Here is a 19,633-nt window from a genome sequence, read left to right on the forward strand (position 1 = left end):
GGACTAGGGTCCTGGCGAATCGAATAACTAGGACTGTAGATAGGGCTTTAAACTAATTAGTGGGGGGTGGGGTGGGGAGGGTTCAGGTGAGCAGGAATTTAATGTCAAAGAGCATGGAGAGGGCAATAGAACAGGGTAGCACTGGGGGAAATGATAACCAGAGTGTGAAAGAAAGGGACAGAATGTATAAACATATGTATCTAAAAGTGGGGTCAAAGCAGGGAAAAATAGTACAAAAAATTAATTAAAAAGCTCTTTATCTGAGTGCACGCAGCATTCGTAACAAAATAGATGAGTTGACGGCACAAATAGATACAAATGGGTATGATCTGATAGTCATTACAGAGACGTGGTTGCAAGATGCTCAAGGCTGGGAACTAAATATTATGGGGTATTTGACAATTCGGAAGGATAGACAGAAAGGAAAAGGAGGTGAGGTAGCTCTGTTAATAAAGGATGAGATCAGTGCGGTATTGAGAAATGATATTGGCTTAGAGGATCAAGATGTAGAATCAGTTTGGGTGGAGAACAGGAATAATAAGGAGAAAAAGTCGCTGGTGGGCATAGTCTATAGGCCCCCTAACAGTAGCTACACTGTTGGATGGAATATAAATCAAGAAATAATGGAGGCTTGTAAAAAAGGAACGGCAATAATCATGGGCGATTTTAACTTTCATATTGATTTGGACAAATCAAATTGGCCAAGGTAGCCTTGAGGAAGAGTTCACAGAGTGTATCTGAGATAGTTTCCTTGAGCAGTACATTGCGGAACCAACCAGGGAGCAGGCTATCTTAGATCCGGTACTGTGTAATGAGACAGGATTAATAAATGATCTCCTAGTAAAGGATCCTCTAGGAAAGAGTGATCATAGCATGGTTGAATTTCAAATTCAGTCGGAGGGTGAGAAAGTTGGATCTCAAACCAGTTTAAACCAGTTAAACTAAGCTTAAATAAAGGAGACTACAAAGATATGGAGGCAGATTTGGCTAAAGTGGACTGGGAAAATAAATTAAAGTATGGGATGAGCAGTGGCAGACATTAAAGGAGATATTTCATATCTCTCAACAAAAATATATTCCAATGAGAAGGAAAGACTTTAAGAGAAGGGATAACCATCCATGGCTAACTAAGGAAATAAAGGATGGTATCAAATTGAAAACAATGGCAGACAAAGTGCCAAGATTAGTGGGAGGACAGAGAATTGAGAAACTTTTAAAAACCAGCAGAGAACAACTAAAAAAATAGTGACGAGAGGGAAGATAGATTATGAAAGTAAACTAACAAGAAACAGATAGTAAGAGTTTCTACAGGTAGATAAAAAGGAAAAGAGTGGCTAAGGTAAATGTTGGCCCCTTAGAAAATGAGACTGGGGAATTAATAATGAGAAACAGGGAAAGGCAGAGGCTTTAAACAAATATTTTGTATCAGTAGCAGATACTAAAAACATCCCAATAATGTATAATCAAGGGACTATAGGGAGGGAGGAATTTAAAACTATCACTATCACTAATGAAGTAGTTCTCAATAAAATAGTGGGATTAAAGGTGGACAGGTCTCCTGGACCTGATGGCCTGTATCCTAGGGTCTCAAAATAAATGGCTGCAGAGATAGTGGATGCCTTGGTTGTAATCTACAAAAATTCCCTGGATTCTGTGAAGCTCTCAGGGGATTGGAAAACCGCAAATGTAATGCCCCTATTTAAAAAAGGAGGCATACAAAAAGCAGGAAACTATAGATCAGTTCGCCTAACATCGGTCATTCGGAAAATGCTGCAGTCCATTATTAAGGAAGCAGTAGCAGGACATTTGGAAAAGCACAATTCAATCAAGCAGAGTCAGCATGGCTCTCAAATGGAAATCATGTTTGACAAATTTGCTGGAGTTCTTTGAGGATGTAATGAGCAGGGTGGATAGGGGGGAACCAGTGGATGTGGTGTATTTGGATTTCCTGAAGACATTCGATAAGGTGCCACATAAAAGATAAAGGTTCATGGGGTTGGGGGTAACCTATTTGCATGGATAGAGGATTGGCTAACTAACAGAAAACAGAGAGTTGGAATAAATGGGTAATTTTCCGGTTGGCAAACGGTAACTAGTGGGGTGGTGCCACAGGCATCGGTGCTGGGGCCTCAACTATTTACAATCTATATTAATGACTTGGATGAAGGGACCGAGTGCAATATAGCCAAGTTTGCTGATGATATAAAGATGGGTGGGAAAGCAAGTGTGAAGAGGACACAAAAAATCTGCAAAGTGATATAGACAGGCTAAGTAAGTGGGCAAAAATTTGGCAGATGGAGTATAATGTGGGAAAGTGTGAGGTAATCCACTTTGGCAGAAAAAATAAAAAAGCAAATTATAATTTAAATGGAGAAAAATTACAAAGTGCTGCAGTACAGAGGGACCTAAGAATCCTTGTGCATGAAACACAAAAAGTTTGTATGCAGGTACAGCAAGTAATCAGGAAGGCAAATGGAATGTTGGCCTTTATTGCAAGGGGGATAGAGTATAAAAGCAGAGAAGTCCTGCTACAACTGTACAGGGTATTGGTGAGGCCACACCTATAGTACTGCGTAGTTTTCATCTCCTTAATTAAAGAGGGATATGCATTGGAGGCTGTTCAGAGAAGATTGAAGGTTGATTCCAGAGATGAGATGGTTGACTTATGAAGATAGGTTGGGCCTATACTCATTGGAGTTCAGAAGAATGAGAGGTGATCTTATTGAAACATATGAGATAATGAGGGGGCTCAACAAGATAGATGCATAGAGGATATTTCCACTCATAGGGGAATCTAGAACTCAGGAGCACAGTTTCAGAATAAGGGGTCGCCCATTCAAAACTGAGATGAGGAATTTCATCTTCAGAGGGTTGTAAATATGTGGAATTCTCTATCGTAGAGAGCTGAGGAGGCTGGGTGACTGAATATATTTAAGGCGGAAATGGAGATTTTTGAGTGATAAGGGAATACAGGGTTATGGGGAGTGGGCAGGGAAGTGGAACTGAGTCCATGATCAGGCCATGATATTAAATGGCGGAGCAGGCTCGAGGGGCCAAATGGTCTACTCCTGCTCCTATTTCTTATGTTCTCATGTTCTTATCCTCATGTCCTCTGAGGTAAAGGTCCAAGGTGGTTTCACATGCCCAGCTCTGTCAGAAATTTCCAGCCTGAGCTAAGACCCGATGTACCCATGCCATGTCCTGCCTAATTTTCTTGAGGTGACGCTGCACTCCCAGCTGACTTGTGCCAGGAAGATGTCTCTAGCCCTGTGGAAATTTGAGCCAATTTTCTCCATCATATTCTGCTAATATCCCAATCATTATAAAATAGTAATCCTTTGATTCAATTGATTAATGCCACAGAATATCTCGTTAAATGTAATGAAATGTTTGTGCTACTTCAGTTGTTCCCAAATGTCACAAAGGATAACAAATTTAGTGACAACAGGAAGTGCATGCAGTCATAGGAATTTTAACATATTGCTAGAGTATCTACTGTGGCATTGCGCAGAGTAAGTTGGAGAATACGGTCCCTATTTTAACAATCTCTGTTCTCTTCATGTTGCTGTTTCTCTCTTCCGAGACATTTGACTGTCTCCTTTGTGCCTTGGTGACTAGAGCTGGATGCAATACACAAGGTGTGGTCTGAACAGAACATTGTACAGTTTGCTCATGACTTTGCTGACTATATGTAACTGTTTTGGCTATAGAAACATAGAAACATAGAAAATAGGTGCAGGAGTAGGCTATTCGGCCTTTCTAGCCTGCACCGCCATTCAATGAGTTCATGGCTGAACATGCAACTTCAGTACCCGTTCCTGCTTTCTCGCCATACCCCTTGATCCCCCGAGTAGTAAGGACTTCAACTAACTCCCTTTTGAATATATTTAGTGAATTGGCCTCAACAACTTTCTGTGGTAGAGAATTCCACAGGTTCACCACTCTCTGGGTGAAGAAGTTTCTCCTCATCTTGGGGTCCTAAATGGCTTCCCCCTTATCCTTAGACTGTGACCCCTGGTTCTGGACTTCCCCAACATTGGGAACATTCTTCCTGCATCTAACCTGTCTAAACCCATCAGAATTTTAAACGTTTCTATGAGGTCCCCTCTCATTCTTCTGAACTCCAGTGAATACAAGCCCAGTTGATCCAGTCTTTCTTGATAGGTCAGTCCCGCCATCCTGGGAATCAGTCTGGTGAACCTTCGCTGCACTCCCTCAATAGCAAGAATGTTCTTCCTCAAGTTAGGAGACCAAAACTGTGCACAATACTCCAGGTGTAGCCTCACCAAGGCCCTGTACAACTGTAGTAACACCTCCCTGCCCCTGTACTCAAATCCCCTCGCTATGAAGGCCAACATGCCATTTGCTTTCTTAACTGCCTGCTGTACCTGCATGCCAACCTTCAATGATTGATGTACCATGACACCCAGGTCTCGTTGCACCTCCCCTTTTCCTAATCTGTCACCATTGAGATAATAGTCTGTCTCTCTGTTTTTACCACCAAAGTGGATAACCTCACATTTATCTACATTATACTTCATCTGCCATGCATTTGCCCACTCACCTAACCTATCCAAGTCACTCTGCAGCCTCATAGCATCCTCCTCGCAGCTCACACTGCCACCCAACTTAGTGTCATCTGCAAATTTGGTGATACTACATTTAATCCCCTCGTCTAAATCATTAATGTACAATGTAAACAGCTGTGGCCCCAGCACAGAACCTTGCGGTACCCCACTAGTCACTTCCTGCCATTCTGAAAAGTACCCATTTACTCCTACTCTTTGCTTCCTGTCTGACAACCAGTTCACAATCCACATCAGCACACTACCCCCAATCCCATGTGCTTTAACTTTGCACATTAATCTCTTGTGTGGGACCTTGTCAAAAGCCTTCTGAAAGTCCAAATACACCACATCAACTGGTTCTCCCTTATCCACTCTACTGGAAACATCCTCAAAAAATTCCAGAAGATTTGTCAAGCATGATTTCCCTTTCACAAATCCATGCTGACTTGGACCTATCATGTTACCTCTTTCCAAATGCACTGCTATGACATCCTTAATAATTGATTCCATCATTTTGCCCACTACTGAGGTCAGGCTGACCGGTCTATAATTCCCTATTTTCTCTCTCCCTCCTTTTTTAAAAAGTGGGGTTACATTGGCTACCCTCCACTCGATAGGAACTGATCCAGAGTCAATGGAATGTTGGAAAATGACTGTCAATGCATCTGCTATTTCCAAGGCCACCTCCTTAAGTACTCTGGGATGCAGTCCATCAGGCCCTGAGGATTTATCGGCCTTCAATCCCATCAATTTCCCCAACACAATTTCCTGGCTAATAAGGATTTCCCTCAGTTCCTCCTCCTTACTAGACCCTCTGACCCCTTTTATATCCGGAAGGTTGTTTGTGTCCTCCTGAGTGAATACCGAACCAAAGTACTTGTTCAATTGGTCCGCCATTTCTTTGTTCCCCGTTATGACTTCCCCTGATTCTGACTGCAGGGGACCTACGTTTGTCTTTACTAACCTTTTTCTCTTTACATATCTATAGAAACTTTTGCAATCCGTCTTAATGTTCCCTGCAAGCTTCTTCTCGTCCTCCATTTTCCCTGCCCTAATCAAACCCTTTGTCCTCCTCTGCCGAGTTCTAAATTTCTCCCAGTCCCCGGGTTCGCTGCTATTTCTGGCCAATTTGTATGCCACTTCCTTGGCTTTAATACTATCCCTGATTTCCCTTGATAGCCACGGTTGAGCCACCTTCCCTTTTTTATTTTTACGCAGACAGGAATGTACAATTGTTGTAGTTCATCCATGCGGTCTCTAAATGTCTGCCGTTGCCCATCCACAGTCAACCCCTTCAGTATCATTCGCCAATCTATCCTAGCCAATTCACACCTCATACCTTCAAAGTTAGCCTTCTTTAAGTTCTGGACCATGGTCTCTGAATTAACTGTTTCATTCTCCATCCTAATGCAGAATTCCACCATATTATGGTCACTCTTCCCCAAGGGGCCTCGCACAACGAGATTGCTAATTAATCCTCTCTCATTACACAACACCCAGTCTAAGATGGCCTCCCCCCTAGTTGGTTCCTCGACATATTGGTCTAGAAAACCATCCCTTATGCATTCCAGAAAATCCTCCTCCACCATATTGCTTCCAGTTTGGCTAGCCCAATCTATGTGCATATTAAAGTCACCCATTATAACTGCTGCACCTTTATTGCATGCACCCCTAATTTCCTGTTTGATGCCCTCCCCAACATCACTACTACTGTTTGGAGGTCTGTACACAACTCCCACTAACGTTTTTTGCCCTTTGGTGTTCTGCAGCTCTACCCATATAGATTCCACATCATCAAAGCTAATGAGCTTCCTAACTATTGCATTAATCTCCTCTTTAACCAGCAATGCTACCCCACCTCCTTTTCCTTTTATTCTATCCTTCCTGAATGTTGAATACCCCTGGATGTTGAGTTCCCAGCCCTGATCATCCTGGAGCCACATCTCCGTAATCCCAATCACATCATATTTGTTAACATCTATTTGCACAGTTAATTCATCCACCTTATTACGGATACTCCTTGCATTAAGACACAAAACCTTCAGGCTTGTTTTTTTTAACACCCTTTGTCCTTTTAGAATTTTGCTATACAGTGGCCCTTTTTGTTCTTTTTCTTGGGTTTCTTTGCCCTCCACTTTTCCTCATCTCCTTTCTGTCTTTTGCTTTTGTCTCCTTTTTGTTCCCCTCTGTCTCCCTGCATTGGTTCCCATCCCCCTGCCATATTAGTTTAACTCCTCCCCAACAGCACGAGCAAACACTCCCCCTAGGACATTGGTTCCAGATCTGTCCAGGTGCAGACCGTCCGGTTTGTACTGGTCCCACCACCCCCAGAACCGGTTCCAATGCCCCAGGAATTTGAATCCCTCCCTGCTGCACCACTGCTCAAGCCACGTATTCATCTGCGCTATCCTGTGATTCCTACTCTGACTAGCATGTGGCACTGGTAGCAATCCCGAGATTACTACTTTTGAGGTTCAACACTCTACTGGCTTTGTTGATTGTGCTTTGCATTGGTTGGGCATGTTCAGTGTCAAGTCTACGAAGACTCCTAGTTTTGTTTCCACTTTTTCTTGAGATGTTTCAACAACATTCATTTGTTGCATATTTTTCCTTTTCCATCTTATGTGCAATACTTAGCATTTGTTTGCTTTAAATGTCAGTGGTCGTTGATTTGACCACATACTTTTATCCAACTCACTAACAGCTGCACTTCTTCCTCCAATTCCAATGCCCACCCAGGTAAGGGGACAGAACACAAAATTGCTTTTGACTCTCTTTTGATATTTAATTTGAAATACCACTAGCTGTAGTTACCTCACAAGCAATTCAGTTCATTTTCCTTTTCTTTTTCTCAATCATGTACTCCTCTCTCCTCATGAAGGTTCTTAGTTCTGTATTGTGCTCTGGCTCCACAGGTGCTGGTCACCCTCTGGTACCTTGTTCAAATTACTGTTATTTTTCTGTGAATCTAGATGGTGAATGCTGGGAGGCTATTTGGCTGCAAGGAGCATCACCTCCAGAGGAGAGGGCATCACAGCCGAGCGCTCTCTCATCCCCACCCATTATCCATACAAGTTCACTTTCAGACGGGTCACTTAATAATGATCGGGAGTGAGAACCAGGCTGATTTTCTCCTTTCTAACGCAGGGGGCCAAAGCTGATTATAATCCATTAAGTAGTGTGGCCTTGGTTTAACATGTTTACTCTTTCCTCTCCAAAGTCTTTGAACGTGTTGTTGCCTCCCAAATCAGTCCCCATCTTTCCCATAATTCCATGTTTGACTCCCTCCAATCCGGTTTCCACGCCTGCCACAATACTGAAACGGCTATCATCAAAGTCACAAATGACATCCTTTGTGACTGTGACAAGGCAAACTAGCCCTCCTCATCCCTCTTGACTTGTCTGCAGCCTTTGACACGGTTGACCACTCTATCCTTCTTCAACACCTCTCCACCGTCCAGCTGGGTGGCACTGCACTCACCTGGTTCCATTCTTATCTATCTAATTTTATCCAGAGAATCACCTGCAACAGCTTCTCTTCCCATCCCCGCATCGTTACCTCTGGTGCCCCCCAAAGATGTATCCTGGACCCCAACCTATTTCTCATCTACATGTTGCCCCTTGGCGACATCATCCGAAAACAGTTTCAGTTTTCACATGTACACTGATGACACCCAGCTCTGCTTCACTACCACTTCTCTCAACAACATCTCCTCGGTCTCTAAATTGTCAGACTGCTTGTTCGACATCCAGTTGAATATTGGGAAGACCGAAGCCATTTTTTTCCGTCTTCGCCACAAACTCCGTTCCGTAGCCACTGACTTCATCCCTCTCCCCAACTTCTGTCCGGGGCTGAACTAGACTGTTCGCAACCTTGGTGTCATATTTGACCTTGAAATGAGTTTTCGACCACATTTAAAAAAGGAGGCAGACAAAAAGCAGGAAACTATTGACCAGTTAGCCTAACATCTGTGGTTGGGAAAATGTTGGAATCCATTATTAAAGATGCAGTAGCAGGACATTTGGAAAAGCAAAATTCGGTCAGGCAGAGTCAGCATGGCTTTATGAAGGGGAAGTTATGTTTGACAAATTTGCTGGAGTTCTTTGAAGATGTAACAAACAGGGTGGATAAAGGGGAACCAGTGGATGTGGTGTATTTGGACTTCCAGAAGGCATTTGGCAAGGTGCCACATAAAAGGTTACTGCACAAGATAAAAGTTCATGGGGTTGGGGGTAATATATTAGCATGGATAGAGGATTGGCTAACGAACAGAAAACAGGGAGTCGGGATAAATGGTTCATTCTTGGCAACCAGTAACTAGTGGGCTGCCACAGGGATCAGTGCTGGGATTGCACTTATTTACAATCTATATAAACGACTTGGAAGAAGGGATTGAGTGTAACGTAGTTGAAGATACAAAGATGGGAGGAAAAGCAATGTATGAGGAGGACGCAAAAAATCTGCAAAAGGACATAGACAGGCTAAGTGAGTGGACAAAAATTTGGCAAATGCAGTATAATGTTGGAAAGTGTGAGGTCATGCACTTTGGCAGAAAAATCAAAGAGCAAGTTATTATTTAAATGGAGAAAGATTGCAAAGTGCCACAGTACAGCGGGACCTGAGGGTACTTGTGTATGCAGGTACAGCAAGTGATCAGGAAGGCCAATGGTATATTGGCCTTTATTGCAAAGCGGATGGAGTATAAAAACGGGGAAGTCTTGCTACAGCTATATAAGGTCTTGGTGAGGCCACACCTGGAATACTGCGTGCTGTTTTGGTTTCCATATTTACGAAAGGATATACTTGCTTTGGAGGCAGTTCAGAGAAGGTTCACTAGGTTGATTTTGGGATGAGGGGGCTGACTTATGAGAAAAAGTTGAGTAGGTTGAGCCTCTACTCATTGTAATTCAGAAGAATGAGAGGTGATCTTATCAAAACATATAAGATTATGAAGGGGCTTGACAAGGTGGATGCAGAGAGGATGTTTCCATTGATGGGGGAGACTAGAACTAGAGGGCATGATCTTCGAATAAGGGGCTGCCCATTTAAAACAGAGATGAGGAGAAATTTCTTCTCTCAGTGAGTTGTTAATCTATGGAATTCGCTGCCTCAGATAGCTGTGGAAGCTGGGACATTGAATAAGTTTAAGACAGAAATAAAGACAGTTTCTTAAACGATAAGCAGATAAGGGGTTATGGGGAGCGGGCAGGGAAGTGGAGCTGAGTCCATGATCAGATCAGCCATGATCTTATTAAATGGTGGAGCAGGCTCGAGGGGCCGTATGGCCTACTCCTGCTCCTATTTCTTATGTTCTTATATCCGCAGCATAACTAAGACCGCATATTTCCACCTCACTCTTCTCTGCCCTTGCATCAGCTCATCTACTGCTGAAGCCCTCATCCATGCCTTTGTTACCTCTAGACTTGACTATTCCAATGCTGGCCTCCCACATTCTACCCTATGTAAACTAGAGGTGATCCAAAACTTGGCTGCCCATGTGCTAACTCGCACCAAGTCTCGTTCACCCATCACCCCTGTGCTCGCTGACCTACATTGGCTACCATTTCAGCAACGCCTCGATTTCAAAAATCTCATCCTTGTTTTCAAATCCCTCAATAGCCTTGACGCCCCCCGGGGCTGCGCTCCTCTAATTCTGCCCTCTGAGCGATTATAATCAGGAATTCTCAAATCATTTGTGGCCGTGCCTTCAGCTGCTTAGGCCGTAAGCTCTGGACTTCCCTCCCTAAACCTCCCTACCTCCATACCTCCCTCCTCCCTCCTCCCTCCTCCTTATAACCCACCTCTTTGACCAAGCTTTTGGTAATTTGTCCTAATATAATCTTATGTAGCTCGGTGTCAAATTGTTTGTCCCATAATACTCTTGTGAAGCGCCTTGAGATGTTTTACTGCGTTAAAGGCTCTATAAAAAAAATACAAGTTGTTGCTGTTATTTTTTAAATAAAGGTAAATTCAGCACTCCCAGTGGGGGAACTGCAGGCAAACATCAGAGTGCTGTGTCTCCAATCTGCACCTGCTCAGCATGGTGCCTTCGGAAATGTAGGATAACTTTGGTTGCCCTAAATTAAATAACAAATTTATACATTTTAATTAAACTTCCATTTGGTATGCAGGTTTCGACAGGTGGTTGTTGAATACAAGCCAGAGGTGCAGGAAGTGTCGCAGTTATTCCGGTCTGTTCTTCAGGATGCTATAGAGAGAATGAAGGAAGATCAAGACACAAAGAAGCTGACCAGGCAATGGAATAAGAAACGGACAATGAGTCTGTCCATGATGATATTTAAATCACGAGTAAAGATCTATCCCTTCAGCAATAATATCAAGACAGTCTCAGAGGATGTGGAGCAAGGCTTTGTGTCAACCAAACGAATATGGAGCCTGCCAGAGTTCAAAACTGCTAAAGAAATCTGATGAAATGCACAATTCATACTTTTCCAATAGAAATTATTGTATAGAGGTGATTCAATATCATATTTAATCATTGAATTTTAGATTAATCTTTAATTTTCAGGAATGTGACTGTTGTGAATGCGCATGGTCTGCCCAAGAATGCCATCAACATTTTCACGTGAACTCACAGAATGCAAATATGAGTGGCCTATCCTTGACAGTGTGGGTGAAATTGGTTTACAGCCAATCCGCGAAACGGACGATAGCAAATTGTCAGCTCGTTTTACAGTGCGAACAATTTTCTTTACCATTGAATACCAAATGCACTCTCATTGAACCCAACTGTGGATAATTATGATTTTAGAATATGGGATTGGTATATTATGGGAGATTTGTTTTGAGGATTATAAAAAATCTATTAGCGCTTTAAGTGTTCTTGAAACAGTCTTTTTCACAGATGAATCTCTATACTGCACAGTCAATAATGCAATGTGATGTTCATTATTATAGATACTTTTCAAATGTGTTTTGTAATTCATCATACAATGCATGCCATGAAGTGATTTCCAGGATTAGGAATTAGTTTTATTTTCACTGCAGTCAGATATTATGCTGCAATAATACTCAGCAATGAGGTGACCTGTGCAGAAGATACCTCCACTCTCCCTCCAAATAATCATTGGGAATTGAAAGAGAAGCAGTAAAGCCAGTATCTCTGCTCACATTAGCATGTCTATTAGTGTTGTTCACTACTTAGTGAGTAGAACTTATAAAAAATAATCTAAATGATCTCTTCACTTGCCAAACATTTTCTTGATATGTAATCACCAGAAACCCTTCAAACAGTATAAATATATTTTGGTATAGGTGAGGAGTTAGGAATAGAAAATGTATACTGGCTCAACAGATGGCAGACTGCATAGTCATGGTGTGGATGACAGATTGGACATACACAAGAGATTTTATCAGGAAGATGTTATAAAATTACTGGCACAATGGTGCGGCATGCTGTTATTCAATATGAATGGATGTGGGTTCATGTCTTCAATTCCTCCCAATCTGGGCTGCACTGTAGGGGGTCAGGCACCAAGTACTTGCCAGACTCTGCCCCCTCCCTCCCCCGCAAAAGGGAAGGAGAAAAATGATGCAGGAAAACCACCCTGGACCACACTCATGTATCTTGTGGCCAGTTGTTGAATGGGGTTGAATGGCGTTGATGGGAAAGTGGGACAACAGATCACAAAGGGTCAGATACAGCAAGAAAATAATCTGAGGGATTGTAGGTGCAGGGATACACATGATACAAGTTGCCAATCACTTTGTTTTGTGAGCTCACTATATAATATAGAACTATAACCAGATCAGTTGTGACATTGCCCAGTGAGTTGGAGGATATGTTGTTTTATAACAGCAGGAGTGTTATCAACAAAGTGTGATGGGGAAAATTGTTAGAGAAAGTGAGTATGATATTTAAGTGTACTGTATGCAATATACGTGTAAAGTTACTAAAAACACAACAAAATTCTTAACCATTCCCTCAATTTCCTAAGACCTAATGTTAAAAAAGCCTAAATTTCTGTAGTTTGATTTTTTTTTAAATTAAAAACATACTTCCCAGTTTTTTTGGCATTTCAACTTTACTTTTACTGAGTTTGGTAGTTCTAATGGCTTTGTGCCTCCCTGGTGCCAGGGTCAAGGTTGTCACAGAGCGGATGCTGGGCCTCCTGGAAAGGGGGGGGGGGTGGAAACTAGAGGTCGTGGTCCATATTGGGACCAACGACATAGGTAAAATGAGGGATGAGGTCCTACAGGAAGAATTTAGGGAACTAGGAAGAAAATTAAAGAGTAGGACCTCAAAGGTGGTAATCTCCGGGTTACTTCAGGTGCCACGTGCTAATGAGTACAAGAATAGAAGAATAGAGAGGATGAACATGTGGCTGGAAAATTGATGTAGGAGGGGAGGGCTTTAAATTCTTGAGGCATTTGGACTGCTTCTGGGGGAGATGGGACTTGTACAAATCGGACGGGTTGCACCTCAACAGCGCCGGGACCAATATCCTCGCGGGGAGTTTTGCTAGTGCTGTTGGGGAGAGTTTATACTAGCTTGGCAGGGGGATGGGAACCTGAGAACGAATTCAAAAGAGAAGGAAGTAAAGCAAGAATTGGATAGCAAGAATCTAGAAAGCTAATCTGTATGACAGAGGAAACAGGGCTTCGTATGTAGTAAGCAAGGAGGTCTTCCTGTGCTGAATGGTATATACTTTAATGCAAGGAGTATAGCGAATAAGGCGGATGAGCTAAGAGCACAGGTAGACACTTGGGAATATGACATTATAGCAATTACAGAAACATGGCTGAAAGGGGGACAGGTTTGGCAGATTAATATTCCTGGCTACAGGATTTTTAGACAAGATAGAGAGGGGGGTTGCTGTACTAATTTAAAAAACTATTACAGCGCTGAGGAGGGATGATATGTTAGAGGGATCATTAACTGAGGCCATATGGGTCGAATTGAAAAATAAAAATGGGCGATCACATGCTGGGAATGCATTATAGACCCCCAAACAGTGGGAGGGAGATAGAGGAGCAAATATGTAGGCAAATTGCTGTGAAGTCTAAAAACTACTGGGTAGTAATAGTAGGGGATTTTAACTATCCAAATATTTATTGGGACAAATTTAGTATGAAGGGTATAGAGGGTGCGGAATTCTTGAATTGGATTCAAGAGAACTTTTTTAGTCAGTCTGTAGCAAGCCCAACAAGAGAGGGGGCGGTCTTGGATTTAGTTTTGGGGAATGAAACTGGGCAAGTTGAAGGGGTATTAGTAGGGGAGCATTTGGGTGCCAGTGGCCATAATTCAATTAGATTCAAGTTGGTTATGGATAGGGACGATAATAGACCTGGAATAAAAGTGCCGAATTGGGAAAAAGCTAATTTTGCTAAGTTAAGGAGTGATTTAGAAACATAGAAAATAGGTGCAGGAGTAGGCCATTCGGCCCTTCGAGCCTGCAGCGCCATTCAATGAGTTCATGGTTGAACATGCAACTTCAGTACCCCATTCCTGCTTTCTCGCCGTTTCCCTTGATCCCCCTAGTAGTAAGGACAACATCTAACTCCTTTTTGAATATATTTAGTGAATTGGCCTCAATAACTTTCTGTGGCAGAGAATTTCACAGGTTCACCACTCTCTGAGTGAAGAAGTTTCTCCTCATCTCTGTCCTAAATGGCTTACCCCTTATCCTTAGACTGTGACCCCTGGTTCTGGACTTCCCCAACATTGTGAACATTCTTCCTGCATCTAACCTGTCTAAACCCATCAGAATTTTAAACGTTTCTATGAGATCCCCTCTCATTCTTCTGAACCCCAGTGAATACAAGCCCAGTTGATCCAGTCTTTCTTGATATGTCAGTCCCGCCATCCCGGGAATCAGTCTGGTGAACCTTCGCTGCACTCCCTCAATAGCAAGAATGTCCTTCCGCAAGTTAGGAGATCAAAACTGTACACAATACTCAAGGTGTGGCCTCACCAAGGCCCTGTACAACTGTAGTAACACCTCCCTGCCCCTGTACTCAAATCCCCTTGCTATGAAGGCCAACATGCCATTTTCTTTCTTAACCGCCTGCTGTACCTGCATGCCAACCTTCAATGACTGATGTACCATGGCACCCAGGTCTCGTTGCACCTCCCCTTTTCCTAATCTGTCACCATTGAGATAATAGTCTGTCTCTCTGTATTTACCACCAAAGTGGATAACCTCACATTTATCCACATTATACTTCATCTGCCGTGCATTTGCCCACTCACCTAACCTATCCAAGTCGCTCTGCAGCCTCATAGCATCCTCCTCGCAGCTCACACTGCCACCAAACTTAGTGTCATCCGCAAATTTGGAGATACTACATTTAATCCCCTCATCTAATCATTAATGTACAATGTAAACAGCTGGGGCCCCAGCACAGAACCTTGCGGTACCACACTAGTCACTGCCTGCCATTCTGAAAAGTACCCATTTACTCCTACTCTTTGCTTCCTGTCTGACAACCAGTTCTCAATCCACATCAGCACACTACCCCCAATCCCATGTGCTTTAACTTTGCACATTAATCTCTTGTGTGGGACCTTGTCGAAAGCCTTCTGAAAGTCCAAATATACCACATCAACTGGTTCTCCCTTGTCCACACTACTGGAAACATCCTCAAAATATTCCAGAAGATTTGTCAAGCATGATTTCCCTTTCACAAATCCATGCTGACTTGGACCTATCATGTCACCTCTTTCCAAATGCGCTGCTATGACATCCTTAATAATTGATTCCATCATTTTACCCACTACCGATGTCAGGCTGACCGGTCTATAATTCCCTGTTTTCTGTCCCTCCTTTTTTAAAAAGTGGGGTAACATTGGCTACCCTCCACTCCATAGGAACTGATCCAGAGTCAATGGAATGTTGGAAAATGACTGTCAATGCATCCGCTATTTCCAAGGCCACCTCCTTAAGTACTCTGGGATGCAGTCCATCAGGCCCTGGGGATTTATCGGCCTTCAATCCCATCAATTTCCCCAACACAATTTCCCGACTAATAAGGATTTCCCTCAGTTCCTCCTTCTTACTCGACCCTCTGACCGCTTTTATATCCGGAAGGTTGTTTGTGTCCTCCTTAGTGAATACCAAACCAAAGTACTTGTTCAATTGGTCTGCCATTTCTTTGTTCCCCGTTATGACTTCCCCGGATTCTGATTGCAGGGGAGCTACGTTTGTCTTTACTAACCTTTTTCTCTTTACATATCTATCGAAGCTTTTGCAGTCCAGCTTAATGTTCCCTGCAAGCTTCCTCTCGTACTCTATTTTCCCTGCCCTAATCAAACCCTTTGTCCTCCTCTGCTGAGTTCTAAATTTCTCCCAGTCCCCGGGTTCGCTGCTATTTCTGGCCAATTTGTATGCCACTTCCTTGGCTTTAATACTATCCCTGATTTCCCTTGATAGCCACGGTTGAGCCACCTTCCCATTTTTATTTTTACGCCAGACAGGGATGTACAATTGTTGTAGTTCATCCATGCGGTCTCTAAATGTCTGCCATTGCCCATCCACTGTCAACCCCTTAAGTATCATTCGCCTATCTATCCTAGCCAATTCACGCCTCATACCTTCAAAGTTACCCTTCTTTAAGTTCTGGACCATCGTCTCTGAATTAACTGTTTCATTCTCCATCCTAATGTAGAATTCCACCATATTATGGTCACTCTTCCCCAAGAGGTCTCGTACAACGAGATTGCTAATTAATCCTCTCTCATTACACAACACCCAGTCTAAGATGGCCAGCTCTCTAGTTGGTTCCTCGACATATTGGTCTAGAAAACCATCCCTTATGCACTCCAGGAAATCCTCCTACACCGTATTGCTTCCAGTTTGGCTAGCCCAATCTATATGCATATTAAAGTCACCCATGATAACTGCTGCACCTTTATTGCATGCACGCCTAATTTCCTGTTTGATGCCCTCCCCAACATCACTACTACTGTTTGGAGGTCTGTACACAACTCCCACTAATGTTTTTTGTCCTTTGGTGTTCTGCAGCTCTACCCATATAGATTCCACATCATCCAAGCTAATGTCCTTCCTAACTATTGCATTAATCTCCTCTTTAACCAGCAATGCTACCCCACCTCCTTTTCCTTTTATTCTATCCTTCCTGAATGTTGAATACCCTTGGATGTTGAGTTCCCAGCCTTGGTCATCCTGGAGCCACGTCTCTGTAATCCCAATCACATCATATCTGTTAACATCTATTTGCACAGTTAATTCATCCACCTTATTACGGATACTCCTTGGCCATAGTGGACTTTAAACAGCTACTTGTGGGTAAATTGGTGTCGGAACAGTGGGAGGCATTCAAGGAGGAGATCCGAAATGTTCAGGCCAAACTTGTGCCCTTAAAGAAAAAAGCTGGAAAAAATAATTCTCTAGCCCCCTGGATGTCTAAGGACTTAGGGGTGAGGATTAAGAAAAAAAAGGGACGCTTATGTCATATACCAACGGCTAAATACTATAGAATCTTTAGAGGAATATAGAAGGAATAGAGGTAAAATTAAAAAGGATATTAGGAATGCTAAGAGAGAGCACGAGAAATTCTTAGTCAGTAAAATTAAGGAAAACCCTAAGATGTTCTATAAATATATTCAGAGTAAGAGGGTAACTAAGGAAAGGGTAGGGCCTATTAGAGACCATGAGGGTAATCTTTGTGAGGAGGCAGAAGATGTTGGTAGGGTTCTTAACGAATACTTTGCATCTGTTTTCACAAAGGAAATAGGTAATGCAGATACTGCTGCAGAGGAAGAGTGTGATATTCTGGATGAAATAAATATAGTGAGAGAGGAAGTATTAAGGGGTTTAGCAGCTTTGAAACTAGATAAGTCCCCAGACCGGATGAAATGCATCCCAGGTTGTTGAGCGAAGTAAAAGAGGAAATAGCAGAGGCCTTGACCATCATTTTCCAGTCTCTTTGGATATGGGCATGGTGCCGGAGGATTGGAGGACTGCTAATGTAGTACCCTTGTTTAAGAAGGGAAAAAGGGATAGGCCGAGTAATTACAGGCCTAACGTCAGTGCTGGGAAAATTATTGGAAAAAATCCTGACAGGATAAATCTGCATTTGGATGGGCAAGGCTTAATTAGGGACAGTCAGCATGGATAAGGGAAGATCGTGTTTGACTAACCTGATTGAATTTTTTGAGGAGGTAACCAAGAGGGTTGATGAGGGTAGTGCATACGATGTAGTATATATGGACTTTAGCAAGGCTTTTGATAAGGTCCCGCATGGTAGACTGGTCATGAAGGTTAAAGCCCATGGGATCCAGGGCAAAGTGGCAAGTTGGATTCAAAACTGGCTTGGAGGTAGGAAGCAAAGCGTAATGATTGAAGGATGCTTTTGTGACTGGAAGGATGTTTCCAGGGGGGTTCCGCAGGGCTCAGTACTGGGTCCCTTGCTTTTTGTGGTATATATCAACGATTTAGATTTGAATATAGGAAGCATGATTAAGAAATTTGCAGACGACACTAAAATTGGCTGTGTGGTTGATAATGAGGAGGAAAGTCATAGGCTGCAGAAGGATATCAATCTACTGGTCAGATGGGCAGAGCAGTGGCAAATGGAATTTAGTTCAGAGAAGTGTGAGGTGATGCACTTTGGGAGGAAAGGGTATAGACATTATGCGGTAGGCCACTTAATAGTGTAGATGAACAAAGGGACCTTGGAGTGCTTGTCCACAGAAAGTAGCAGGCCAGGTGGATAAGGTGGTTAAGAAGGCATATGGAATACTTGCCTTTATTGGCCAAGGCATAGAATATAAGAACAGGGAGGTTATGCTTAAACTGTATAATACTTTGGTTAGGCCACATCTGGAGTACTGTGTGCAGTTCTGGTCACGATTGCACTAGAGAGGGTGATTGCACTAGAGAGGGTGAAGAGGAGATTTACTAGGGTGCTGCCTGGAATGGAGAATCTTAGTTATGAGGACAGATTGGATAGGCTGGATTTGTTCTCATTGAAACAGAGGAGGTTAAGAGGAGACCTCATTGAGGTGTACAAAATATTGAGGGACCTGGATATAGTGGATAGTAAGGGTCGATTTCCATTGGTGGAGGGGGCTATTACGAAGGGGCATAGTTTTAAGGTGATTGGTGGAAGGTTTAGAGGGGATTTGAGGGGGGTTTCTTTACACAGAGGGTTGTGGGGATCTGGAACTCGCTGCCTGGAAGAGTGGTGGATGCAGAAACCCTCACCACTTTTAATAGATGGTTGGATGGGCACTTGAAGTGCCGTAACCTGCAGGGTTATGGACCTAGAGCTGGTAATTGGGATTAAACTAGATGACCTTTTGTTGGTTGGCGCAGATATAATGGTAAGTACTGCAGGGACTGAAATACAGCCAGGACTAGTTTCGATCGCCTGGATGGGTCTGAGAGGAATTTTCCCAGACTTTTTCTCCCTAAATTGGCCTGGGTTTTTAATCTGGTTTTTGCCTCTCCCAGGAGGTCACATGGCTTCAGTTGAGGTGGAGTGTAGATGTTTTTAGTATAAGGGGTGTTGCAGTGGTGTGGGGTGGACTGGTTGGGCTGGATGCTCTTTGCCTTTCCATTATTGTTCATGGGTTTGTATGTAACCTTTAGGGCTGCTGGCGAAGGGCCGTGCGGCTCTTTGTCGGCCAGCGCAGACACGATGGGCCGAAATGGCTTCCTTCTGCGCTGTAAATTTCTATGTTTCTAAGCCAAGTCAGTAGAGGGGAGATTTGAAGTAAGCATTGCACTCCACTTCAGGAGATGAAAAAATAGTGGGACTATTCTTGCCGAGTCAGAATGGCCTTTATATTAATGGATAAGTTCATGACATGACCCATCTTTCTCTCCTGGTCTGATGGGGCAGTTGATACCACAAATGGGGATAAGACGGGATTTAAACTCAGCTAAATAAGTTTTTTTTTCAATGTTTGTTAAAGATTTTCTCATCTTATTATGGCATTTACCTGTGTCATACACCAATAGTTTAGCCATGCAATCATCTCTCATGACTGTTAAAGCCATTCTACAAATGGGCAACTAGATGTAGGAGAGTAGCCCAATGTAGCTGTCCCTCAAAATGTTTCCCCTTCCCTTTGGTA

At 43.0% G+C, this 19,633-nt stretch overlaps 1 protein-coding gene across 1 annotated transcript in view; it reads left to right on the top strand.

Moving 5' to 3' along the window:
* Positions 1-10,998, top strand: part of rd3 (retinal degeneration 3, GUCY2D regulator) — a 29,602-nt gene extending 18,604 nt beyond the window's left edge. The window contains exon 2 of the mRNA XM_070890974.1: positions 10,701-10,998. Coding sequence (XP_070747075.1) covers positions 10,701-10,998 — 298 coding nt within the window. The remainder of the gene's footprint in view (positions 1-10,700) is intronic.
* The last annotated feature ends 8,635 nt before the right edge of the window (positions 10,999-19,633 follow it).

This window comes from Pristiophorus japonicus, chromosome 9 (assembly GCF_044704955.1).
Source record: "Pristiophorus japonicus isolate sPriJap1 chromosome 9, sPriJap1.hap1, whole genome shotgun sequence".
Classification (NCBI taxonomy): domain Eukaryota; kingdom Metazoa; phylum Chordata; class Chondrichthyes; family Pristiophoridae; genus Pristiophorus; species Pristiophorus japonicus.